Consider the following 27,949-nt stretch of genomic DNA (forward strand, 5'->3'; position numbering starts at 1 on the left):
CACTGGTAACTAGATGTGAAGAATAGCTTAACACTGGTGACTAGGTGCGAAGAAGGGTTAACACTGATAACTGGATGTAAAGAAGGGTTACCACCAGGAGCTAGATGTGAAGAAGGGTTAACACTGGGAACTAGATGTGGAGAAGTGTTAACACTGTGAATTAGATGTGAAGAAGGATTAACACCATTAACTAGGTGTGAAGAATGGTTAACACTAGGAACTAGATGTGAAGAAGGGTTAACACTGGTAACTGGATGTGAAGAACAGCTTAACACTGGTGACTAGGTGCGAAGAACGGTTAACACTGATAACTGGATGTAAAGAAGGGTTACCACCAGGAGCTAGATGTGAAGAAGGGTTAACACTAGGATCTAGATGTGGAGAAGTGTTAACACTGTGAATTAGATGTGAAGAAGGATTAACACCATTAACTAGGTGTGAAGAATGGTTAACACTAGGAACTAGATGTGAAGAAGGGTTAACACTGGTAACTGGATGTGAAGAAGGGTTAACACTGGTGAATAGGTGTGAAGAAGGGTTAACACTGATAACTGGATGTGAAGAAGGGTTAACACCAGGAGCTAGATGTGAAGAAGGGTTAACACTAGGAACTAGATGTGGAGAAGTGTTAACACTGTGAATTAGATGTGAAGAAGGATTAACACCATTAACTAGGTGTGAAGAATGGTTAACACTAGGAACTAGATGTGAAGAAGGGTTAACACTGGTAACTGGATGTGAAAAAGGGTTAACACTAGGAATTAGATGTGAAGAAAAGTTAATACTAGGAACTAGATGTGGAGAAGTGTTAACACTAATAATTAGATATGATGAATGGTTAACACTAACTGGATGTGAAGAAGGGTTAACACTGGTAACTGGATGTGAAGAAAGGTTTAAAAAAAAAACTGGTATTTAGACAGAGAAGAAAGCAATATTTAGATTGGTCATCGAGAATAGGTCATAAAAGGTTTTAATGGATAACATCGGAGACTGTAAGAAAAGGCAACCCAATTTCAGATTAATCATGTTGTTTACAACGACCAATAAAGTATTGTGTATCTTAAAATATCTGAACTAACCTGCTTCTTGGAAAATTCAATCTAAAACGTGTTTTGCTAAAGCAAAATTGACCACTCAGAATTGTGGATTATCTGTCATTGCACTTGACTAATAATTAACTTGAATGGTCTCAAGTGTTGACCATAAGAAGAGTTAATAGCATTTATATTATACTGTTTATACCAGCTAATCTAGTTCTACAGTGTAATGCCTAATAACAGAAATAAGAAAGTAGAAAAATAATTCAGATATAACTTTATTCAATTGAATGCATTATGCGATACAAATTTTGTTATTCTAATATTAATTCTGTTCCAATATTCAAATTGAAAAAAGAAAACCAAGGCTTTCATTGATTTTTTTTATGGGGGAGGGGAGGGAGGGGGTGGACAAGAGGAAGATTTGTAATTAAAATAGAAAATAAATGTTTAGGTCTCACCTAGATAGAATATTTTATCAGAGAGAACAAATGAACGATGTATATTTTGCCTATAGTTTATCAGGTGATATGGAAATTATATGAACTTCCAGAAAATTTGTATCATTAGACCGCAATATAATATTTATAAACTTTGATGAAATATGTTGTTTACACGAAATCGAGTGACACATGTTACAGTGAATTTCAGCACGTTGGTTAGATTTCACTGCAGTTGTGTTGCGGGTTGTAAAATTAGGTCACGCGTGACTTCATCGTTGAATCCGAGAATGTATTTTGACCCCATAAATTAGGGCCTATGTGAAGGTTTTCTTAATACAAGTTTTAAGATAAAAGATATTCGTATTTGAGTCTAACAGATTACCATTGGATTTCTTTACAATCTGAATTTATGTAGCCTTTTCTCCTAGTAGTGCATAATCTATAATTTATAAATCAAATTATATAAATTTAGGATGGAGGAATAGTTAATAATATAAAGATGATAAATATTTTATTACATACTTCTGAAATGAAACTTCATGCAAAATTTAATATATCTCCCACCTATATGATTTATTATGTTTATTTTATTTTGTATTATTATTACAATTTAGTAAAAAGACGTGCGGGCTACTGGTATTTTTGCCTGCCTGCAGAGTTCACCAATAGTATCATTAGAAGAAATGAAGTTTCTAACAAAATTGTCAAAATCAATGTACTGTATACGGCCAAAAGAAGATTAGGCCATAGCAATTTAGTACTAATTATTGGACATTAATTTAAGTGATGGTCATTAATTACTAATCTACATGATTTAACAAATTAGTAATATTATTATTCTTATGATGCCATCACTGTAACTACATGTTATTGCTTATTTTATTTTCACCAACTGGTGTGCAGTAGTGGATCTAGGATTTAGCGATGGGAGGTGGGGGGAGGGAGGAGGGTGAATAATGGAAGGTGAGAAGAACCGAACGGGGAGGGGTGGTTTTGGGAGGAGCGACCCCTCCCATTAGAGATTTTCTTGGAATTAGTAGACTGCTAGACGATCTCAGATGGCATCTGAAATGAAGTAAGCTTAAAATAGAAAGTGTATGTTTTACCAGAGTACACAAGAAGCACACACACAAGACGAGTGACCATTATTTTTTTTTTTCACATTAGATGAAGTGGGTGGCTATTCATCCCCCTAGATCCGCCACTGGGTGTGATTCGAATATTTAAAGAAACTACAGTGTACCCTCCTATTCGAAATCCGTCAGAGACCATTTATTCAAAGTACCAAGTAACAATTTTCAATTTTTTACACAAAGGCTAACCCTTTAATTTAAAGACCAAACTCTGAGACCACTCCAAAATTTACAGGTTTAAAATGTGGTCTCGAATTGGAGAACGAACTGTAATTATCGACAGTTGGTTATCAAAGCTTCTGAAACACTTGAATTTCATTTCAATCGTTTATTCCATTTAATTTTAGTACATTAGAATTTATAAAACTGATGGCAATAATGAATGTTAAGCTTCTTGTGATAATTATTAAACTATTCAATGACTTATTTCTAAGAAAGCCTTCCGTACTCTACATAATAATGCACTTTTAATGACTAAAACCATTAATTGAATCCATGCAACCTAATATCGACCAATCAAATTACAAGAATCTAAATGTTTTATATGAAGCAAAATAGTCTGATGATGTTTCTATACCATTCCTAGATGAGTCATACAGGTGTAGTTGCAGGTAGCCAAAAAAACATTATCTGGATATCTACCTGTAAATGTTGGTACAATTGGGACTTAGGTAAGCCAACATGGCTTTTGATAGGTTGCGGAATACATATCTACTCTTGATTATAATTGATGACAATCAAATATTATTTTATGTTATATTCTGTAGCATATTTCATAACATGTTAAACATATCAAATATTTATAAATTTATAAAAAGAATAATTAATGTTATATTCTGTAACTTATTTCATAACATGTTAATCATCAACTATTTATAGATAAAAAAAAATCTTTTTGTTTTCTACTTTGTATTTTAATGTATTTTTACAGGTTAGTGGCTTTTAAGAGTTGGATGTTGAGCTTACAGCCCAATATTCTCATGTGCTAACCTGTCTTTTTTATACTTCATTGTATTTTCATAAATAAATAAAAATAAACAATAAATATTAATCTGTATTCTTACTGTAGGAACAAATTAAACAGTAAATTTTAAGAGTATTTTATTTGTTGATTTGTTTTTTGTGTAATTTGATATCATCGAATGAAATGCTTTTAAACAATGGTTTAAAAATTGATAAATTATAGAATTTCACTTGCAAATGATGACGATAAATAGCTATTAGAAAAAATCCCTTGAATTTTCTTTAAAAATTTTATGCACTATTTTTTATTAACGGTAGCTATCCTTTCATCCATCTACCAATATATATACTATATTTTTTTTAGTGCAAGATTTCTAATATGCTCTCAATAACACATACCACTGTTAAAGATTTAAAATGTTTTTTTTGAGGGTTTCATTTGGGGATGTTTCAACCAAATGGTTGAGGTTAGCAATAAGTGAGTGAATCTTGTATCATGAAGCCAAGTTGAGAGAGCTTTTAAGATCAATTGATGAGAATAAATACTGGCTGTATTTTTACATTATGAAAGGAAAGACAATCAGTCAGTATTATGCAAGGAATCAATCGTGGAAATCTCGCGTTGTGTTAGCTTTGAAAGTAACACGCGTCAACAACAGCTATGAATCAATTCGGTCTTATTTATCATAAAGGATACAGCTCGCTCTGCCCTCAGCTATCTGTAACAGACGTGAGCAATTTATAAACTCAAGCTTAAATTAGAAAAGCAGTTGTGAAGTGCGTCATTAAGCCAATAGAATCACCCAAGTAACCAGTCGCAAGATTGACGTCAATCTGAATAGTGGTCACGTGACCTAAGCACAAAATTGCCACGGTATTATGAATGCTACAAATTTTACGGCAAGCATCTTCCAAACATAAAATATTTAAATGAAATCTTGTAAAATCCTAGATCTTACTGTACATTTGATATTGAATGAGACATTCATTAAATGTTTATTGTTATTAATATTTAGCTAGAACATATATATGAATTTTTAAATTTAGAATTTTAGAGGTGTGTAGTGTGTGAGTTAAGATTGATTGAACATTTTGATTGATTTAATTCATGGATAACAAAGGATTACTAATTTGTTTGAATTTACATTTTTTTTTTGGTATTCCATAAAACATTTTAACAGTATTTTTAAAATATTTGATAAAAAAAATTGACTAATTTTGAAATTCCAAGTGAGTTGGACTTAAAGTCAAAGATAGCACAAAATTAAGCCTAAAAGAATCTAGTAATTGTCTTTTTATAATTGTCACACATTTTAATTTACAATATTAAAATTCTGAAGGGTTACATCAAGAAATATATTAATTTAATGTAAATTTATAATATTATATTAAAAATAGAATATTTTTTACTGGATATTTATAGTAGTTATTACCATTTACCTCTAAGCGATTTTGAAACTTATGGTTGATAATGACAAGAAAATTATATACCTTGTAGTATATATTGATAATATTTTTAATCATCAACATACACAGTTTATGAATAGTCTTGAATTTATATTTCCTAATAATAATTTCATTATTAATTCATAATTTCTATATTCATATTTTCAATAATAATATTTATGTTCATGAATTTTATTATAACAACATGTGATAAATTGAGTGGAATAATTTATACTTGATTAGGCTCCAAATTAATTGCAAAAATATCGTTCCTTTCTTACATTCTGATCCTGGATGAATTAGTCTCTTCATTAATTATGTTCCATTCTTAGCAACTCATTGATATGATGTTTTGAACTCTGACCCTGCATAATAATTCAGGATCAGAGTTCAAAACCAATCAAAAAGTAAGTCACATTTGATAAAGCAACGTTTCATTTGGTGTGCACAACTTGTATCATAAATAAATAGCAGTCAAAATTAATGAAACACTATAATAGAAAATAGTACAATAATTTCTACTGTACATGAAAAAAATGATGTCATATGACCCAAACTTTAGTTGTAATAATATTAATAGAATCTTTAAATTTAAGACAATATACTTGTTCTTTTACTAGAATTAATGTGATTAAATAAGTTTAATGAAAATTAAGTAAAATAAAATTTAAGAGTAAATCAAAATAAAAAAATTTGATAAATAAAAATAAATAAATACATTAGGATGAAGATGAAGAACTATTTTAAAATTAATACATGATTCTGTTGGACACTGCAGTTAAGGACTAAAAATTTATTAAATGTATTGTAATAAAAAGTATTTTTATTAAAATCTGTAAAGTTAAAATAAATATAAGATTAAAAATTAAGTAAAAATTTAATATTTTTATTTATTCGTTCTTTATACTGAAGGCACTTTCAGTACTTGCACTAATTTTCAAAGTCGTACAGGTTAAACATAACAAAAATAAAACGAATATATATATGAATAAACCAAGCAAGAGAATAGTCAATGAAATACATATGTAATAATATTGTTTTGTAATGAAACAACATATTTTTAATTAACTATAAATTATTAATTAAAATTTAATGAAAATTAAAGTAAAATAAAATTTAAGATTAAATTAAAGTAAAAAACAAATATAAATAAATAAATGATAAAGATGAAATATTTTAAATTAAAATCTTGGAAGTTGTTAAAATGAATATAAAATTAAATTAAAAATTAAGTAAAAATTAAATATAAAAATTGAAATAAAATAGGAATTAAGTATAAATATAAATTGATTAAAATTTAATGAAAATTAAGTACAATAAAATATAAAATGAAAATAAAAATTAAATACATAAAACTAAAGATGAAATTAAAATTTTGCAATTTATCTGTTTTACTTTAATGAATTTGTTAATGTTTAAGATCTAGTTTAATTTTCATATTGTCTTTTATTGTATATACTGAGGGTCCCAATTGATCAGTTCTGGCTGGATGAACCACCCTCATAAAATAATGTTGAAATACAATAAATAAATATATTAATAAACAGAACGGCCGTCCCAAGGCAAAACAACGTAACTGACATTTTTGTCGATTTTGAGATAATTTATCATTTGGGAGTATATTGCGTCTGAATGACCTGTGAAAATTTCAGGTCTCAATAATGAGTCGTTTTGGAGATAGCACAAAACTTAAAACCTAGTGATTTTCCATGGCAAAACAACGTAACTAAAAAATTACGCAGCAAAACAACGTATCTGCAATGAAGATACATTGTTTTGCCACGGAATGGTCTTCTAAAATTGTCTTGAGCCGATGGAGTTTGGCAAGGCAACACCAAATGGTTATTGGTGTTTTTATATCAATAATCTTAACAGCGATGTATGAACAAGCTAGATAAATCCCAAAAATATGTCGCACTTGCAACAATACCGAGCCTGACATGTTTCCGAGGCAAAACAACGTATCTGTAATTATCGCTAATTACTTTGCAATAAACAAGATTGTAATTAAAATTCTACATATAATCACAATGTCTATAGATATATAATCCTGCAAAATTTCAAAAGGCTACAACAATTTATTGCAAAGTTACAAACACACAACTTTATTTTAAGTTATGTTGATTTGCCACGGAACGGCTGAAAAAAAATGGACATCACATAAATATTGCAATGTTGGAAATGAAAAAGCCTGATAGAATAAAATATATTTCAGGCCAGTAGGTTTTTGTTCTTTAACAGATTATCTTGCTTTTATTTCTACCATATCAGTTGTTAAGGTGATTGTGTTTGACAGTGTCCTCACCATTGTATAAACACGGTAGAGAAGTTCATTGCTACAATTTATCAAAATCATAATTATTACAATGTTACCAGTCTGTAAATAGATTATCAAGATCCCATTACCATTGACTTAAAAGCTTAGTGTGTATATGAGATTTGCATTTTATCAATATACATTTGCTATGTTCATATAATACCGTGAAACCTCAAATAGAAGCCTTGGGCTTCTGGTTTTTTTGGGGTTTTTTTTTTTTGTGTGTGTTTTTTCGACCTTTGGATGGGCTTCTTTTTTGAGATGGTTTCTTTTTTGAGATGGTTTCTTTTTTAAGGCTACTTTTGCAAAGTAAAGAGGGGGCTTCTTTTCAAAATAAATGCTGTACATTTTGGGAATTATTACTATAAAACAATAAGTAGGGCTACAACAGTCTGTATCATGGAGTGTATTAACCAGCATTAAATCACCTACATTACTATAATAAATCAAGCGTATTTTTAATTTATTTTGTTTATTTGAAATTCATGTACAGTGTGTGTACTGTACTATCTTGAAAAAAAGCCCATGTTATCTTGAAAAGAAACCCATGAGCTTTTTTTCGAGATGTGCTCCTCTTCGAGGCTATGTTTGCAAACAAATATGGAGTTTCAATTTAAGATGGGCTTCTTCTCAAGATCAAGCCCATTGGGCTTCTATCCGAGATTTTACAGTATAAATTGGCTTTGCGTTTGTTTTGTAGATATTTGCTATGTTCATATAATAGGATATTTTAAAATTTTTTAATTGAGTATTTTTTGTAATTCTATCAATTATTTAATTTTTTTTTTTGCAGTTGATATATTGCCTATGCAAATCTTGGAGAGCTAAACATCCAAAGGACGAAGAACAGCGAATATGTATGCCCCAAATCAAGCCCCACACGCACAGCGGGGCCCCTGTCCAGCCCCCTCAACAACCTTATTCATACGATGCAGTTTCAAAGAGGAGTGACCCAATAAGAATCAGGAATATTCAAGAACGGTAAGGTTCATATTAAGAAGTATGTTTATATTTTGGTGGCCATGTTATATAATAGGTCACGACCTCTATGCGCCTACAACATTAATAGGGAGCTTTCGGTTTGTGCGACGACGCAACGTTAGTACGGAATAGATGTGTATAAGAGACAGAAATAATGTTGAAAAGTCTGTATCATGGAGTGTATTAACCAGCATTAAATCACCTACATTACTATAATAAATCAAGCGTATTTTTAATTTATTTTTTTTATTTGAAATTCATGTACAGTTTACTGTACTATCTCGAAAAGAAGCCCATGTTATCTTGAAAAGAAACCCATGAGCTTTTTTCGAGATGTGCTCCTCTTCGAGGCTACGTTTGCAAACAAATATGGAGTTTCAATTTAAGATGGGCTTCTTCTCGAAATCAAGCCCATTGGGCTTCTATCCGAGATTTTACAGTATAAATTGGCTTTGCATTTGTTTTGTAGATATTTGCTATGTTCATATAATAGGATATTTTAAAATTTTTTAATTGAGTATTTTTTGTAATTCTATCAATTATTTAATTTTTTTTTTGCAGTTGATATATTGCCTATGCAAATCTTGGAGAGCTAAGCATCCAAAGGACGAAGAACAGCGAATATGTATGCCCCAAATCAAACCCCACACGCACAGCGGGGCCCCTGTCCAGCCCCCTCAACAACCTTATTCATACGATGCAGTTTCAAAGAGGAGTGACCCAATAAGAATCAGGAATATTCAAGAACGGTAAGGTTCATATTAAGAAGTATGTTTATATTTTGGTGGCCATGTTATATAATAGGTCACGACCTCTATGCGCCTACAACATTAATAGGGAGCTTTCGATTTGTGCGACGACGCAACGCTAGAACGGAATCACTCATGCGTGACTATCCTACCTGGCGTCTACGTTCTCTGCATATGTAGATTTGGCCAAATTGCGTTCCAGAATCTACTCGATGAGGTGACCTTAACGTTCTCGCATGCGCAGATGACTTTTAGTGACGTCATTACGTTCTACGTCCTACCGTCGTCGTGCAATCGAAAGCTTCCTATTACCCCAATCAGTGCAACAAATGCCCATGGAACATATCATATAATTGCAGGCCTCGAATTTGGGGATTTTATGGGCAAGGCCAAATGGCCTCTGGTATGACATGATTTTGAAAGGCACCAAGGCCAAATGGAAAGGCACCAAGGCCAAACTTTCAAGTATAAAAGGGCACCCAAGGCAAAATTTGATTTAGCCTCAGTACTAATTTCTCGCGAGTGCCTTGATTCATTGGTAGCCAGGCTAGGCAAGCTAGGCCTAGGCCAAGCCAAGCTAGGCCTAGCCAAGCCATAGTTCAATGGTAATATGACTTTGTTTAGAGTATTCTATTAATTATCGATTCAATGTTGGAATATACTGCGGCGGTCGGCGGTCGTACAAAACAGTCAAATTTCAAGACGTTCGATATCTTTGTGCTGTTGCTCAGTCCGTCGACATCGGAGAGGAAGCCACAACTCTAAACTGGCCGCGAAAGCTGCGATGACGTAAGGTCGCCCAAAGTTAGCTGTGCAGCAAGCACATTTTTACAATATACAAAGGCCGTATTCGACTGGTCGTTCTTCATTAAACCACGCCCACCTGCGCGCAGCGGTAACATCCTACTCAACGAAGACGACCAGTCGAAGAGAAAACTTCTAATACTCGACAAAACAAAATGGCTGTATAGATACCGCGAAAAACGTTGCATAATCAAGATCAATTCAATTTGGTAGTACGGGTTTTTCGTTAAAAAAAAATATTTTCATCCAGTTTTTTTTTTATTCTGTTTGCCTACAATAATTTTTTGACTCCATGTGGATAAATATTATAATGTTTATTTATAAAATTTAATCTAAGTTATATTAACGCAAATGTTGTTAATAAAAAATCACCAATCGGACATGTTTGTCTTTGGTCACGTGGGTAACTTAACACTGATTAACGCACTCTGGTTTACGTCAATTTTCGTTGTCAACAAAGTCTAACGAACCAGTCAAATCAAAAAAATACTCAACAAAAATTTGTTCCAACGAAATGAACCAGTCGAAGCAGCCCATGTTTATATTGCAATAACCGCTAGAGTAAGATGCATGCGCACACAACCGTAACCGCAAAAACAGTTCATATCAACAACACACATGAAAATTCTCTCATGTTCTGTTCTGTCACTGCAACCTTGCTTAGGCTAGCTTAGTCGACCTACGTTTTTGGCTTTCGTGTTTTCTTTCAAGATTTAAACATTAGACTTAGATTTATTTTACGTGTCAAACGATCGATATTAAGCATCGTGTGGGCATCGAGGCCAAGGCTTCAAAAGGGCAGGCAAGTAGTGGCCGTCGTCGTGCTTCATTTTTCAGGGGCACCAAGGCCAACTGGGAGGGCACCGTTGGCAATGGCTGCGGTGGCCGCGGTTAAATTCGAGGCCTGTAATTGTAGCAGTAATGGGCGCATGTATTACCCCAGTCAGTGCAACAAACGCCCATGGAACATACCATATAATTGTAGCCGTAATTAGCGCATGGTGCTTGAAACTACTACTCTTGGGTGGATAGACAACCGTAAGTAAAGTGCCTTGCACAAGGACACAGGCAGAGTTCACAGTGAAGGCTCGAACCTTTGACCACAAGGTTAAGAGCCTGATTCTCAAAAACTGTACCGATCGCTTCGCTTCCTTTTCAGATACATATAGATGAAAAATATTAGAATTATAAATTAAAAATATAAATACAAGGTATGCAAGCAAGTATAAAAAATAAAAAGATAAGCAAAAAAATTTGTGTTGGGACACCCTGAAAATAAAGGAACACAACAGGATTGAAAGAGACACAAATCAACAAAAAAAAACCAGGCCAGCAAAGCAAAACATACCGGTTAAAAAACAATTTGTGGCCGACTGATCCAGATGTCCCAATGTTATTTAATACTTCACCAATTTTATGGTGAAAATGATAAAAAGTATAATTTTTGATATACTTTTCATGCTCATATGTTTGCTGCAAGTTATTAACTTTATTAACACGCACAGTCATAAAAACATTCAAATTATATTTACAAATGAAGAATAAAACATATGTCCGGAAACAAGCAGTTGTGGTAAGCAACACACCGTCTTTGCTGGGCAAACACACTTTAACAATACAATTCAATATCTAAATTGTTACTCTGTTTATTTAAGTATGTTATTGGCTTCCAACTGAAAATTTAGAGCATGGAAATATTTGTTTTGCCATTTAACAGCTGTACATAAGCCCATACCTGGCGAGTCAAATGGCTGAGCGGTTAAAGCAGAGGTGCCGCAACATACGGCCATATTAATACCGGGTGTGGTTTGAAATGGTGGTGGTAGAATAAGTCTTCTTAGATAAGGACTATAAACTATACGCCCAGTGTGCACCATTTGACTCATGTGCATTTTAAAGAACTCAGTACATCAAGACGAGTTTTTGGTTACCCAGCAGCTGCTAGTCCACACATTGAACGCTTTCAAACTTCGGTATAAGCGTTATATAAACCCAACTATATTACATTACATACTGTAATGTGTTTTTCATAGATGTGTAAATTGCCTGGAGATCAACTAAATGATTTTTTAATGGAGATCAACTAAATGATTTTTTAACTACCAAGTCTGTAAACAAAAATAACAACGTAATAATAATAATAATAATGAAATCAAAAGGTAATAATGATAATCAAATAACAATAAAAAAAATAACCATAAAAATTGATAATAAAATAATAACAAATAACTTTGAATAATTGAGTGATCATTGAAGTTAAAGCAAAAACTACGGAGGAAAAGCAGGAGAAAAGATTTAAAGCGAGATTTAAATAGGTGGGAGATCGAAATTGATCTAGTGGCAGGTGGGAGTGTACATTCCAAAGTTTAGGTGCAAGAAAAGAAAATGAATGTAGTCCAGTTTTGACATGTTTTTTAACCAAATACAGTAAAATGTTGAAAAAAAGAGTTGGATATTTCTTCCAAAAACCAAATAACTTCAAATCTCTGTCTGGATTATCAAATATTCTTTTACTAAAAACTGTTGTATGCCCATATATAGTCATGACATGCCTATATATGGTCATGATGTGATGTCATCATGACCATATTTAGGCATGTCACATGTTTTTAGTCAAATATAATTTGATAGTCTGAACAGGGTTTTAATTTGATTGGATAAAATTGTCACATGTTCATGATTGTTAAGAATATTGTTTTGGTATTGATGGTGGTGTTTAATTGGTGTAGATAATGATGATTGTAATTTATTTATTTAATTTTTAGTGTATGTATAGCGCACATATTCATTTCAGAATTAAAAACTGCCTAAAGTGCTTTCTTTGGCCATTGGATACGCAAGGTGCGTCTTGCTCCTCCCCCTGGGGAGTATTCCTACTCATGCGCGTAATTCAGCTCTGCTGATTTCATTTCGATTCATTCACCTCCTACCTGGTACCCGTTTTTATACTCCTGGTTGAAGCGAGGCAAAATGTAGATAAAAGTTTCTTTTCTATAGCAGTAGTAGTACTTCACAAGCAGTGTGACCGGTGTTGGCCTTGATCTTGTGACCTCTAGACCAGTGGAGTATCTAGAAAAAGTGTATCCAAGTATGCCTGGGGAAACCACTTCACCAGTGCAAGGCAACCACTTGCTCCACCTTCAGTCATTCTCCCAATTGAAAATGTTGAAAGTAAAAAAAAAATAATTCTCAAGTAGTTAAAAATAACCTAACATCACCTTATTATGTGAGCTAGCACCCCTTGCTTAATCATTGAGCTCCTCTCCTATAAACCCCTCCCCATCATCCCCTCTACCTTATCCCTCCCCATCAACCCCTTCCCATCATATCCTTTCCCATCATCCTCTTCCCCATCATCCCCTTTCCCATCATCCCTCCCCATCAACCACTTCCCCATCATCCCTTCCCATCATCCCCTCCCCATCAGTCCCTCCCCGATCATCCCTTTCCCATCAGTCCCTCCCCATCATCCCTCCACCAACATCCCTCTCCATCATCCCTCCCCATCATCCCTCTCCCAAGCTTCAACGCACTTCACATTACCATCAAAATACATACACGGTTCCATGGGGAATGATACCATAATGTTGTTGTAGTCAGTGCAATGACGTACAAAGCTAATTGTGCTCACCAATGGGTGGAGAGAGACAACAGGGATAAGTACGGTGGACACAGCAACATAATGTACTGACACGTTCCTAGGGGAATGCATGACCTTAATAATGTGTTTAATTTTAATGTATCAATAAAAATAAATGTTATTCTCACTACGCTTGAGTTCATTACAATTTCAATAATAATGTAACCGGGGATATGCAAATGAGGAGGCCAAAAGCATATTGAAGCTTTGGCCGTGTAGGAAAAAAGAAAACCAAACAAAATCTAAAAGTACAAATGTGAAAATTCAACCATCAATTTCATTGATGATATCAATGTTATTTGATTATATTTTTTTTTTTACCAAATTGTTTATATTATAAACTTTTTTTTTTTTTTTTTTTTTTGTTATTGGACCCTAATAGAAATACACCTATGTTTGCATTGCATTTTGGATGTCGTGTACTCCTTTTTTTTATTTTCAATACCTTATAGGTTTGTCATTTTTTTTTTCTTCAGTACAAATAAAAAGAGTGAAATGAATGAAGTGATATTCAAAATAAGTATCTTTGTTTAAAAAATAAATTATACCTAAAGATGTTTTAATGACATTGGCATTGAATTCCAAAGTCGAGACCCATGATTGAAAAATTGAATTTAATCAACTATATAATCAGACTGCCTATGTGAGTAAAATAGTTTAATATGAATTTGATTGTTTTTTTGCAAAATAAATGAGTTTAATATGTATGTTTTCCTTTTAACTTGAGACAGAAATCACATTACATTGTAACTAAATATAATATTGAACCTACGGAAAGTATACTATGCCTAATGAAGTGACAAGAGTCCAACGGCTACACCTGAAAGAGATCTTACACGTTTCTGGATGAAAGTAGCCTTGAAAATGAGTTGCTTGGCCCATTTTTTACAATTATACCGTAATTTAAGTAAGAGTAAATTAGATTGGAATAGATAAGTTTTGAGGACGATAAGGAGAATTATTTTGAAATTTGTGGATAGAAAGGTTTAGTGTTTCGGTTAAAACATGCTTGTGATCTTTTCAGGAAGTTTTGTGATCAAGTGGCATTTAATTAATTGTCTGTCTTTTTTTTTTCAATAACTCCTTTTACTGTTATGTAAATAATGTTGGTCAGTTGTCACGTCATCATTTTCATTCCACCATAACTTTCTACTCCCAAGCAGACATTAATTGAATAAAGTGTCTGGTATTTTTTGCATCTTATGTGATTTCTTCATGTATATTATGTAAACTTGTCTATAATCAAAATAAGTATGATGTTATATGCATACATGCATAACGTACCACATGTAGTTTGTGGGAGCGGTTTATATATAATTGCCTCAAAGCATGTGGCTCAGTGGCAAGGCTTTTGACTTCCAATCAAAATGTTAAGGGTTCGTGTCTCAAGCTCGGGATTTCTTGGTACAAGGCACTTCATAATATTGTTCACTCTTAACCCAGAATAAAGGTAGATATAAGTTTGAATGTCATTAAGCTAATTATTTGCTACAACATTATAGGGTAATGCAATATAGTTGGATTTATATAGTGCTTTATACCGAAGTCTGAAAGCTCTCGCGGTGTGGACTAGCTCAGAGTGCGGCATATGAGTTACGTAGGTGTTTGATCCAATTAAAGGTGCAGTAATGTGAATCGCATCGAGGTACTGTATTGTCATTATGTGCTCTATAACATTGACGTATTATTAAATTACCTTAGTGTTAATCTGACAGCGTATGGCTTAAGCAACTGCATTTACAATGAATGAATGAAAACTGTTATTCTTAAATGAAATTAGGTAAAGGTAAAGGTAGGAGAATGACCCATAACCTGCAGTGTCATTGTGCTGAATAGCATATGGGCGTGGTCTGTTAAGAGGCGCTTACATTAGCTTCATGTACACATCCTTTCAAATGACAGGAGTTGAAATTAACCATAACATCGGGGTAACCACCTACTCTTCTAAAAGATGCAATTTGTTCTTTAAAGTGTACACGAGTCAAATGTGTACATTGGACCTCCATTGTAAGTACTTATCGGAGAAGACTTGGTTCTACCAACCGAAATTCTTGTCTTCTGGGCGAGGAGTGGCTCGAACAAGCACAGGTGTTAAGGCTATAGTTTGCGCGCCTGCCTCACTACTCGCCTGCTCAACTCGCACAAGAAATTACTATGATATTTGGAACAATATGGACGATGAAAATAATTAAGAGTCTGTTTAATTATACATTTTTCTTTTGTTGTTTCAGGAGGAGGTCGGACACTTCTTCAACGACATCATTAACGATAGATGTTGTAGTTCCATCAGGAACAAGAACTTTCACTGTATCACCACCAAGAGAAAGGTTGGTACACGTTGTATTCAAATCATACTGATAATAAATATACTTTAAAAATATAACAAGGGGATTCATTCAGCAAAGCTTGTAATTTGAAATCATTGATGCAAGTGTCATGGGGCCTGTGAAGTGGAGAGTCCATTACTTGGGGAGGGAATCCTTGATTCTCTATAACCTAGTGTCTCTTTAGGAAGCATGAGGGGATGGACAGCTGATCTTTTGGAACACTTGATGCTCTATAACCAAGTGTCTTTTGAAGCATGGGGACTGGAGAACTTAGTCTTGTTAGGAAGCATGGACAATGGAGAACTGATCTTCTGGGACCCTTGATAATCTATAGTCTCTTTAGGAAGCATGGGGAATGAATGGAGAGCTAATCTTTTGAGACCCTGCTGCTCTATAACCAAATACCTTTAGGAAGCATGGGGAATTGAGACCAGATCTTCTGGGACCCTTGATGCTCTATAACCAAGTTTTTTTTTAGGAAGCATAGGAAATGGAGAGCTGATCTTCTGGTTAGGAAGCATGGAGAATAAAGAGCTAATCTTTTGGGACCCCTGCTGCTCTATAACCAAATATCCTTAAGAAGCATGGGGAATGGAGAGCTGATCTTTTGGGACCCCTGCCACTCTATAACCAAATACCTTTAGGAAGCATGGGGAATTGAGACCAGATCTTCTGGGACCCTTGATGCTCTATAACCAAGTTTTTTTAAGGAAGCATAGGAAATGGAGAGCTGATCTTCTGATTAGGAAGCATGGAGAATAAAGAGATAATCTTTTGGGACCCCTGCTGCTCTATAACCAAATACCTTTAGGAAGCATGGGGAATTGAGACCAGATTTTCTGGGACCCTTGATGTTTTATAACCAAGTTTTTTTTAGGAAGCATGGGAAATGGAGAGCTGATCTTCTGGTTAGGAAGCATGGAGAATAAAGAACTAATCTTTTTGGGACCCCTGCTGCTCTATAACCAAATATCCTTAAGAAGCATGGGGAATGGAGAGCTGAATTTCCGGGACCCTTGACGCTCTGTATCCAAGTATCTTTAGGAAGCATTGGGAATGGAGATCTGATCTTCTGGGACCCTTGATGCTCTATAACTTAGTCTCTTTTGGAAGGGTGAGAAATGGAGAGCTGATCTCTTGGGACCCCCTTGGGAAGCATGGGAAACAGAGCTGATCTTCTGAGTCTCTTTAGGAGAGCTGATCTCTTGGGACCCCTGATGCTCTATAAGCAAGTCTCTTTATAGGAAGCATGGTAAACGCAGAGCTGATCTTCTAGGACCCTTGATGCTCTATGACCTTTAATCGAGAAAATAAAAATGCCTCCCTGAAAAACCCTTCTCAACAATAAATACGGTATGACCCAGTCATCTGATAGAATTTTTGTTTTTTATTTTCAAAACTGGTAATTGATAGAATGATAAGACTCCTATGTCGAAAAAACATACTGTACTGTACAAATGCCTTTCAACTAATTAAATTTTTACAGTTTTTTTTTTTTTTTTTATATAAGTATTGTATTTCATCACATTTTATTAAATTTGAATTGGAAAAAAATCTGAACTTTGACTTGCCTTCATTATTAAAGTAATTGATGTTTTATCATACTAATTGAATTTTTACAGTTTTTTTTAAATATATAAGTATTATATTTCATCACATTTATTAAATTTTAAATAAAATCTGAACTTTGACTTGCCTTCATTATTAAAGTAATTGATGTTTTATCATACTAATTGAATTTTTACAGTTTTTTTTTTATATATAAGTATTATATTTCATCACATTTTATTAAATTTGAAATGAAAAAAATCTGAACTTTGACTTGCCTTTATTATTAAAGTAATTGATGTTTTATCATATTTTTTTAATCACATTTTGTATCACATTTTATTAGATTTTGAAAAGGAAAGTAATTTCTATAACTTAGCATTCCTGTTTTGGTTTAAATTCATTAACACATGGTTTTGAATGTAAAATTTAATTTGGTTAATGTTGCATTTAATAAGGAATAGATCCAAGGTTGATTACATTTACTATTTATGTCTGGAAAATATTAATATTATTGACTTACTATACCGATGTACCGCCAACTGAATAACAAAAAAAAAAAAAAAAAATGAAAAAAAAAAAAAAATGAACTTTGAATTTTTCAATCTAAAAGAATCAACCAAGCTTCAATAAGTCACTTATGAGAAGAAAAAAAAGTTTTTCGTGAATTACAGGCTTTCTTATAATTAATATACTTGCTGGCAAAAATTTAGTGGTGCATGCAAAGACTATGTATTATTTTTAAGGTCTGAGAAGGGCATTTCTCTTTTCTTAGGGGTTCAAAGTTCTGGTTAATTGAACTTTCTTAACATATTTAATTTTATTTTGCTGCGCATGACGATACCCATTGCCACGGACCTCCATGAGACAAATGATAATAGAGTAGTGGAAAATGGGTTATTTTCTGGGAGATTATTGCTTGCTTGAGGGAATACGGTTTTAAAAGACAAAACACTGAAAAACAACAAAGCTGTGGGAAACAATGGCTGGATCTCGGTGTGTATATATATATATATACTGTATGTATATTGAAAGTATTGAAAATGTAGAACTTGTCTGTCTCTTATACACATCTCTTCTTCAACGACATCATTAACGATAGATGTTGTAGTTCCATCAGGAACAAGAACTTTCACTGTATCACCACCAAGAGAAAGGTTGGTACACGTTGTATTCAAAACATACTGATAATAAATATACTTTAAAAATATAACAAGGGGATTCATTCAGCAAAGCTTAGAATTTGAAATCCTTGATGCAAGTGTCATGAAGCCTGTGAAGTAGAGAGTAAATTATTTGGGGAGGGAATCCTTGATTCTCTATAACCTAGTGTCTCTTTAGGAAGCATGAGGGGATGGACAGCTGATCTTTTGGGACACTTGATGCTCTATCCAAGTGTCTTTTGAAGCATGGGGACTGGAGAACTTAGTCTTGTTAGGAAGCATGGACAATGGAGAACTGATCTTCTGGGACCCTTGACAATCTATAGTCTCTTTAGCAAGCATGGGGAATGAATGGAGAGCTAATCTTTTGAGACCCTGCTGCTCTATAACCAAATACCTTTAGGAAGCATGGGGAATTGAGACCAGATCTTCTGGGACCCTTGATGCTCTATAACCAAGTTTTTTTTAGGAAGCATGGGAAATGGAGATCTGATCTTCTGGTTAGGAAGCATGGAGAATAAAGAGCTAATCTTTTGGGACCCCTGCCGCTCTATAACCAAATACCTTTAGGAAGCATGGGGAATTGAGACCAGATCTTCTGGGACCCTTGATGCTCTATAACCAAGTTTTTTTTAGGAAGCATGGGAAATGGAGATCTGATCTTCTGGTTAGGAAGCATGGAGAATAAAGAGCTAATCTTTTGGGACCCCTGCCGCTCTATAACCAAATACCTTTAGGAAGCATGGGGAATTGAGACCAGATCTTCTGGGACCCTTGATGCTCTATAACCAAGTTTTTTTTAGGAAGCATGGGAAATGGAGATCTGATCTTCTGGTTAGGAAGCATGGAGAATAAAGAGCTAATCTTTTGGGACCCCTGCCGCTCTATAACTGAACTTTGACTTGCCTTTATTATTAAAGTAATTGATGTTTTATCATATTTTTTTAATCACATTTTTGTATCACATTTTATTAGATTTTGAAAAGGAGAGTAATTTCTATAATTTAGCATTCCTGTTTTAGTTAAAATTCATTAACACATGGTTTTGAATGTAAAATTTAATTTGGTTAATGTTGCATTTAATAAGGAATAGATCCAAGGTTGATTACATTTACTATTTATGTCTGGAAAATATTAATATTATTGCTTACTATAAAGATGTACCGCCAACTGAATAACAAAAAAAAAAAAAAAAAAAAAAAAAAAAAAAAAAAAAATAACTTTGAATTTCTCAATCTAAAAGAATCATCCAAGCTTCAATAAGTCACTTATGAGAAAAAAAAAAGTTTTTCGTGAATTACAAGCTTTCTTATTATTAAAATACTTGCTGGCAAAAATTTAGTGGTGCATGCAAAGACTATGTATTATTTTTAAGGTCTGAGAAGGGCATTTCTCTTTTCTTAGGGGTTCAAAGTTCTGGTTAATTGAACTTTCTTAACATATTTAATTTTATTTTGCTGCGCATGACGATACCCATTGCCACGGACCTCCATGAGACAAATGATAATAGAGTAGTGGAAAATGGGTTATTTTCTGGGAGATTATTGCTTGCTTGAGGGAATACGGTTTTAAAAGACAAAACACTGAAAAACAACAAAGCTGTGGGAAACAATGGCTGGATCTCGGTGTGTATATATATATATATACTGTATGTATATTGAAAGTATTGAAAATGTAGAACTTGTAGAACTGGGTATTATCACTCTACAGACTGTTTCATGCTAATGCAATCTTCAGGAGTGAGAGAATACAAGGGTTGTGCGAGTATATGAATGCTTCTTATACAAGACAGGTGAAAATGCAAATGAGTTAATTGTTTTTAAGTAGGTATTTGTTGCTGTGCCTGCATTTAGACAATAGCTCGGTTCTTTTGTTTAGTGTTGACTGTTTGTCTGAATATATTATGTGAATTTTTTCGGTTATGCACAGGTTGCAGCGTTTTGTTTTTGGGGAGTAAGCCGATGCTCTGTCGATGATAGACCATTTAATGTTGTAGGGTGTGTTGCTATCTTTTAATTTCCATACGTATTTGGAGGGTACGGTGCTGTTTCTGTGTTTGGGGGTGTTAAAAGTGTATTTGTGGTTTGTGTATCAGGTTTTGAACGGTGTGTCAGTGAGCCCGATGTAACATTTTCATCATCTGAGTAGACAGTGGCTTTGTAGATGATGGATGAGGTGAGGCAATTTCCAGAGAGTGGACATTCATCTTTTTTCCTGCAATTGCAGAGAGTTTTTGGCTGTTGTTGCTTAGCAACCAGAAGCTGTTTGTTGTGGGCTTTGATTATACTGCCCATGTTTCTTGAGCAGCTATAGCTGACTTTGACATTGTTCTTGTTAAAGAGCTTATGTAAAATGTTGCCACTCGGGAAGTGCTTTTTGACCAGGTTAAGGAATGATTTTCCGATGTTGGTTTTCACTCCTTTGCTGAATGGTGGGTTGTACCAGATTATTTGTCTGCTTCTATTTTTCTTTGAAGATTTTGAAGATATACTGTATATATATATATATATATAGTTCAAAGTTCAAAATTCAATTATATAAAAAAAAATTTGCACGGAAGGAGTCTATAATCAGTTCTGAAGGTGAACTACAGAACTTTAATATATAGCCAGCTAACAAACAGACACGTAAATAGTACCTTAAAGTTGGGTATTTGCTAAATGATATTGAAATAAATAATTAACTTAAAAAGAATAATTAGAATTGAATGATTGTGATCATTTGTTAATTGTTTTATTACAGTGCTGGTGCAGAATATCTTCAATCAGCAGGCAACAGAATGAATCGCAAACAACTTAGGCAATCATTGAAAAATATACGCGCATTGCATGAAGAATTCTGGGTAGGTACAATAATGTCAGTCATACACATTGATTTGACTGTCTAAAGCTTGGTTTCCATACAATCGCTAAATGCTATCGCCGACTGCTTTCGGTGATGCTGATTGGTCGGTCGAATTGGGAGGCCTTCTCGATTGCGTTGGGGACTGCTTTAGGCCGTACAACGATTGCACTGAAAACACTGTAGAGACAGTGTAGCGATTCTATAGAAACTAGGCTTTATATATTAAATTTCAGTATCCTATGATTTGTCTGTATTACATCTTTTTCTTTTTGTTAGTACAAGACCAATTAAGACCATTAGAATTGTCATATTCATCCTAGTTTTTTCTACTTCATTCATCCATTATCACCCATGGACTATTTCGTTTTTCTCACTCACTCTTATTCCGTACACATTTCCTAAATTATACTTCGATCACTTCTTTATTCTGTCATACCTTTCATTGTCATTCTGTTTACTCTTACCCTCACACTGTCCCTTCTTAAGTTCTTTCCTCCCTGCCCCCCCCCCCCACCATTTCTTTCTCACTTATTCAATCTCTTATCCATTCCATATTTTACCACCCACCCTTTTCTACATCATTCTCGTTCTTGCCTCAAATTGTCCCTCCTTCTTGTTCTTTTACTCACATACACCCATTTCCTCTCTTCCATTCTCACAAATTTCCATCTTTATTTTTTCCTCATTTTCTGTTTTTCCGATCTCTCTTCTTTTCCTATCTCCTTCCTTCACTTTTTTTGCTCCACCAAATTATGTTCAAAGTACTATTAATGTATTGTCCTACTGTAATAGTTATTACTTATGTTTCTCTCAGGTGATATCCCTTGAACAAGTTAGCAATATAACAGGTGCTTCCATGCATATAATTATAAATAAATAATTTATAGAACTTATACTTACTTTTAGAATGTTCAATCACCTCTTAAAAGACACTGCACATTCTTCCATCTGTCATTCTGCTTGTCACACAGATTTGTTCTCTCTGTGGTGTCGTTACAGTGAATATATAAAAAAATGTTAACATTTTAAAATAAGAATATGCAATTTTTTAAACATTTCTATCAATATTTTAATTTTGTTTGAATGTTTTGTTGTAGAATATACCAATGAATCATCCAGAAAGTATAGAAGTACCGGGATCTGCTGCCAAGAATCGTTATAGGACAATATTGCCAAACCCAGAGACAATGGTTTCCCTACCCCCAATTCCAGGTGATCCTCTATCTGACTACATCAATGCAAATTTTGTCAGGGTAAGATGGGTTTGTTATTCTTTGATTTTTATTAGGCTTCTCTGTTGAATATAAAAATGCTGGCTGTCTTTCTTAGACTAAGCATATTGTCAAATTTGGACTCAAGTGAAGCAGGTTGTTGTCCCTCTTCCATCAGACATGGAACACACATACAATTTGTTTGGTCAGATATGTCTGAAACAAGTGTTACATTCTATACCAAAGTCCGATCAAACATTGTCAAGACTGACAGATAAAAATATAATAGTGTATGGAGAGACCGGACATGGAACACATACAATAATGTTTGAACAGATATATCTGGAACAAGCATTACATTATATATCAAAGTCTGGTCAAACATTATTAAGTCTGACAGATAAAAGTATAGTGTATGGAAGACCAGGATACTTATATTTTTATCAAGTATCGAAATATATGAGATAATGAAAACAAAGACTGATGGGATGATATATATAGAGGTAGCCACTATCATGCATTATATATGAAAGTCTGATAAAACATTGTTGAGTCTGACAGATAAAAATATTGTATGTCTGACTTTACTTACTGTCACAGAGTATCTGTTAATCAAATTGATACTATGATGAATATGGAATGACCAGGATATTAAAGATAAGAAAATATCTTTTAATACCTTGGTCATTCCATCTTTCATATAATGTGATGTCTTTTATCCTGGTCATTTTCATTTTTATCAAATATAGAAGGATGCTTTGTTTAAGTATGAGCTAATTAAAACAGATACTATGGTGGGATGATCATGATATGGAGTGTTTTAATTGCCACTTAATCATAAAATACTTGATTTAATTATTTTCATTTCATGGAAACTGTAATTATTATTAGCACAGATTGAGATTGTAAATTTGTTGTTTTTCTCGCTGTTTTTAGGGTTATGAAGGCGAAGATAATGCGTTTATTGCCACGCAGGGCGCCATGACTCACACTATTGACGACTTCTGGAGACTCGTCTGGCATACAACTGCGCCAACAGTTGTCATGGTAACCAAAGTGAAGGAACGAGAAAGGGTAAATTGATTTTGAATGATTTTTAGCAATGAGATGCCTCGGAGGCATTTTTGAATATTTCAGAGAATTGGGTGCTGAGTAGTCCGTTGAGCTGTCGGAGATCATCAAGCCAGCAACATGTCTTCGTCATCAGAAAGCTTTTAAAATAAATCAGGATGAATGCTTCTAAATTGCAAGAGAAAACACACAAAGAAATGAACTTATGCTTTAAAAACAGGAACAAAATCAATATATAAAGAGACATATGCTCGTTTTTTACACAAGAAATATTTTTTAATCTTTATATAAATTTTACATGAACGTACATATGCTGATTTTTTTTTTTTTTTTATGTGTATGCATACTTGAATGTGTTTTTATGTGCATTTGTTTTTCTGTAAGGTAAGGTCAATGGCGTATCTAGAAGTCTTAAAATGTTGGGATTGATGGGTGGGGGCGAGCGAAGGTAAAGTGAGGGAGGCGCAATGATTAATTGAGGGATGCTAACTCGCAAAATGAGGTGATATGAGATGATTTTTTAACTACTTGAGCTTGATTTTTTTTGCTTAGAATATTTTCAAGTGGATGGAGGTGGGGGGGGGCGACTAGGGGGTGCAAGCATTTTTGTGGGAGTGTGTGTCCCCTGTGCATCCCAAGATACGGCAATACGGAGGTGGTATATATGTATAATCCTCAAATTTTCGGGATTTTAGCCTAGAACCTTGGAAAAAGAGTGCTTCAGATATTCGCTTACCATGTCAATTAATTGATTGATTTATTATGACAAGCTTTAGTAACCAACTGATAAATTCAAATTTTGCAATGAATTTTATTCATTGATTCAGTTAACAGAAACTTGACCATGCAATTTTTATATTGCTACAAATAAACCTTACTTTGCAATTCATTTTTTTTTTGTAAACCAGTTATCTACAAAACTTAATCATAAATTTATTTTTCACCCTACAGAGTAAATGTGAGAGATACTGGCCACAAAAGAGAGGTGTTTACGAAGGAATCGAAGTGACAGTTCAGGATACCATTCGAAAAGATGATTATATTCTGATAATTTTTCATTTGAAGGTGAGTTTAAATTTAATATTAATTTAAATTAAACATATAAACATTCTGACATCAAGAAATTAAATCTTTTTAACTTTTAAATTTGTTTAATAATAAACTTTTTGATATTAAATATTTATTATTTTTTAAACTTCAAACATTTTACATTAAACATTAATTATTACATCAAATTTTAATCAACCATTTAATTAGGGCAGTGGCTACCTGTATTGTTGTATACTAATTCGGATTGGATGTTTTTGTATGTATGGATTGGATTAGGACAATAACATCCAATTGGATTAGAACAATCTGAATTGAAATTTAATTAAAATACTGAATTTACATTGAAATACTGAATTTACATTTTTAATTTAAAACATTTAATATTAGAAACATAATTTAGAATTAAATGAGCCGAATTTACATTTTTAATTTAAAACATTTAATATTAGAAATTTAATTTAGAATTAAATGAGCCGCATTAAACTTTTTATTCTTCAATTATTGGAAGCACTTCTAGCAATATAGAACATAACATATTTCTTATGTCAGTTGCCTTATTAATTTCTGTTGAAAATAAAAACAAAATAAAATTAGGTCTACCTATTGCTGGATAGAATACAACTTCAGTGATAAACTGATGTATTTTTTGTTATCTATAAATTCCTACACTACGTACAATTCACAAACTCATAAAAACAAAGTAATAAATAATAACTAAAATAACATGTGGTTTAGAGGTTTTATACATGCAAATTAACCAGAAATGTTCAATTTAAAACCAATAATAATACTCTTTAAAATTACATAGTTGGATATATATAGACTTAATGATAAACTATGATGAGAAAACAATCCACAGATTTGAAAAAGATTGTTTGAACTGTGTGTCCTAGTTATTGCGTACTAAGGGAACGTGTGACGTGTTTACTAGAAGCGATGAGTGCAGGTTTAGTGAAGCTAAGCAAGCGTGACCTTTACTGACGTCATAAGTAGTAGTAACGCTCATCTGCTCTGGATGCACGCCACCCACGCACACATTCATGTCGTTCCTACTACATCTCAACATAAGTAGATGTTTTCATAGATAATAATAATATTGCATAAACTTTACACTGTTTGGAAGCCATTCAGATATGTGCGCTTTATAAATCTTATTGTTATTATTATTATTATTGTTGTTGTTATTGTTATTATTATTATTATTATTATTAAGAGTAGAAGGGTGTTATATCAAATGTAATATTTATGATATAACTCATTACATTTGTGTACATATTTCTTTATTTAATTTTAATAATAATAACAATAGTATTATTATTATTATTGTCATTATTTTTATTATAAATATTATTATTATTATTATTATTATTATTATTATAATTAATAATATTATCATTAAAGAGTAGGAGGGTGTCAAATAAATAATATCAAATTACATTTTTTTTTACATATTTCTTAATTTTATTTTGATTTCTTTTGTTTTTGTGTATAGGTCTCCCTACAATTAAAGACCACTTTTGGGGACTGGGGTTTCCATGGTTTTTTAGCAGTTTTTGTCTCTAATTAGAATGGAAAAGATAAAAGACATTGGTGAATTTGGGACCACAGAAAGATGGTCATTAATTGGAGTTGGTCTTTAATTTGAGTGGTCTTTAATTAGAGGGAGACCCATATTGAAGTATTGTTGATTATATTACTATCTTGAGCACTGATTTGGCAATGGTCATTTGGGTTGTAAATCACATTTATATTGATTATGTACTCAGTAGTAGTATTATGAATATTATATATTATTATAAGCACCTAGAGGGATTTGCAATCCATAAAGGTGCTTTATAAAAATACGGTTTTTTTTATTATTTATTATGATTATTCTTATGAGTATTGTTATGCTTATGAAATAAAATTATGAATATTATTATCATTAAGTATTATTATGGATATTTTTATGAGTATTATTATGAATAATAAGTATTATTATGAGTACTTAGTATTTTAATTTGGTATGGCAGAAATGTTCACCAGAAATGGTGAGACAGTCATAGAAGAAATGGGAAAGGCAGTGTTGCCATATAGATTTGGATTTATGCTTTGAGGGCTTGTTATACCGCTAAGTGGCTGGAAGACACGTGGCGATTCAAACCCATGTGCAAACAACAAAATCACATGATCCCAAGCCTGTAGCCAGGGGTTTCGAGGGGTTCGAAAAGAATCCCCCTTTCCCAGAAATGCTCTTTAAAATTATTATTAAAAATTTGTTGAAATTAACTACAAATATTTGAAATTTGGCATTTTTATTACCATTTCCGGACATCTGAAGTGTGTCTTTACAATTTACAAAAGCCATGGTGGGGCTAAGTTGGGTTTTGTGGAAAATTAGGACACCACTTTAAAAATTATGCCTACGGGCTTGGCTCCGCTGTAATTATCTGATTGTCATAATGTAATGACATCACAACGATTTTTTATTCCCAAATTTTGCCCACAAATAATAATTCAAAAGCCCCAGCTACTTAGATTTAATAGCAGAAACTTCAGTGTCGAAACATTAAGAAATATCGGCCATTTTCAAGACACCTGCCTCAATTTATACATAACCAAATTAAATAATAGCGTTCAAATTCAATTTGTACGTGCTGCGCACATTCGCCGCAGAGGGTGCCGTTTCATTAATGTTGCGTAAATAACGTTTATACTTTTTTTCCCCCGCAGTACATGAATGAAGTACGGACTTTAATGCATTATCGGTATACAAGCTGGCCAGACAACAAGGCGCCTGACAATCCAATAACGTTATTAAAGATGATAAGAGAGGTTGAGATGAGTCGAAATGACCCGAGTTTACCGAAAGGACCGGTTATTGTCCATTGCAGGTATTGTATATTATCTCCTTATTTTATCTAAATGGTTGACCAGTCGTTAAACTTGGCAATGTCATTGTCGAAGAATTGGACACTCAGTTTAAAATATGCATAATAGAAGGAACTATTGGTATCGCATTATTGCTGAATCGGTCTATATTAAACTTATGATATTATTTTTAAAAACTTAGTGTAATCACTTAGCTGCCACTATAAAACTACAGTAACTTCCACATGTTAATAATTTAAATTTTTTTCTTGTTTAGTATTATTATTATTATTGAATTTTCTTTTATAACAAATAAATCCACAACTTCAAGCATCCTCGTAAAGACATTTTGTTATTAATCGTTAAATT

General features: G+C 33.1%; 1 protein-coding gene across 2 annotated transcripts in view; it reads left to right on the top strand.

Annotated features, from left to right (window-relative positions):
- LOC117118008 (tyrosine-protein phosphatase non-receptor type 5-like) overlaps positions 1-27,949 on the top strand; it is a 78,907-nt gene that overhangs the window by 47,822 nt on the left and 3,136 nt on the right. For both annotated transcript variants that reach the window (XM_033262505.1, XM_033262504.1), the window contains 7 exons: positions 8,885-9,072; positions 15,748-15,843; positions 21,297-21,396; positions 22,496-22,651; positions 23,546-23,683; positions 24,632-24,745; positions 27,443-27,603. In XM_033262505.1, the coding sequence (XP_033118396.1) occupies positions 8,885-9,072; positions 15,748-15,843; positions 21,297-21,396; positions 22,496-22,651; positions 23,546-23,683; positions 24,632-24,745; positions 27,443-27,603 (953 nt within the window). The remainder of the gene's footprint in view (positions 1-8,884; positions 9,073-15,747; positions 15,844-21,296; positions 21,397-22,495; positions 22,652-23,545; positions 23,684-24,631; positions 24,746-27,442; positions 27,604-27,949) is intronic.

Source organism: Anneissia japonica, unplaced genomic scaffold, assembly GCF_011630105.1.
Source record: "Anneissia japonica isolate Jap-2015-1 unplaced genomic scaffold, ASM1163010v1 scaffold785_len581690_cov155, whole genome shotgun sequence".
Lineage (NCBI taxonomy): Eukaryota > Metazoa > Echinodermata > Crinoidea > Comatulida > Comatulidae > Anneissia > Anneissia japonica.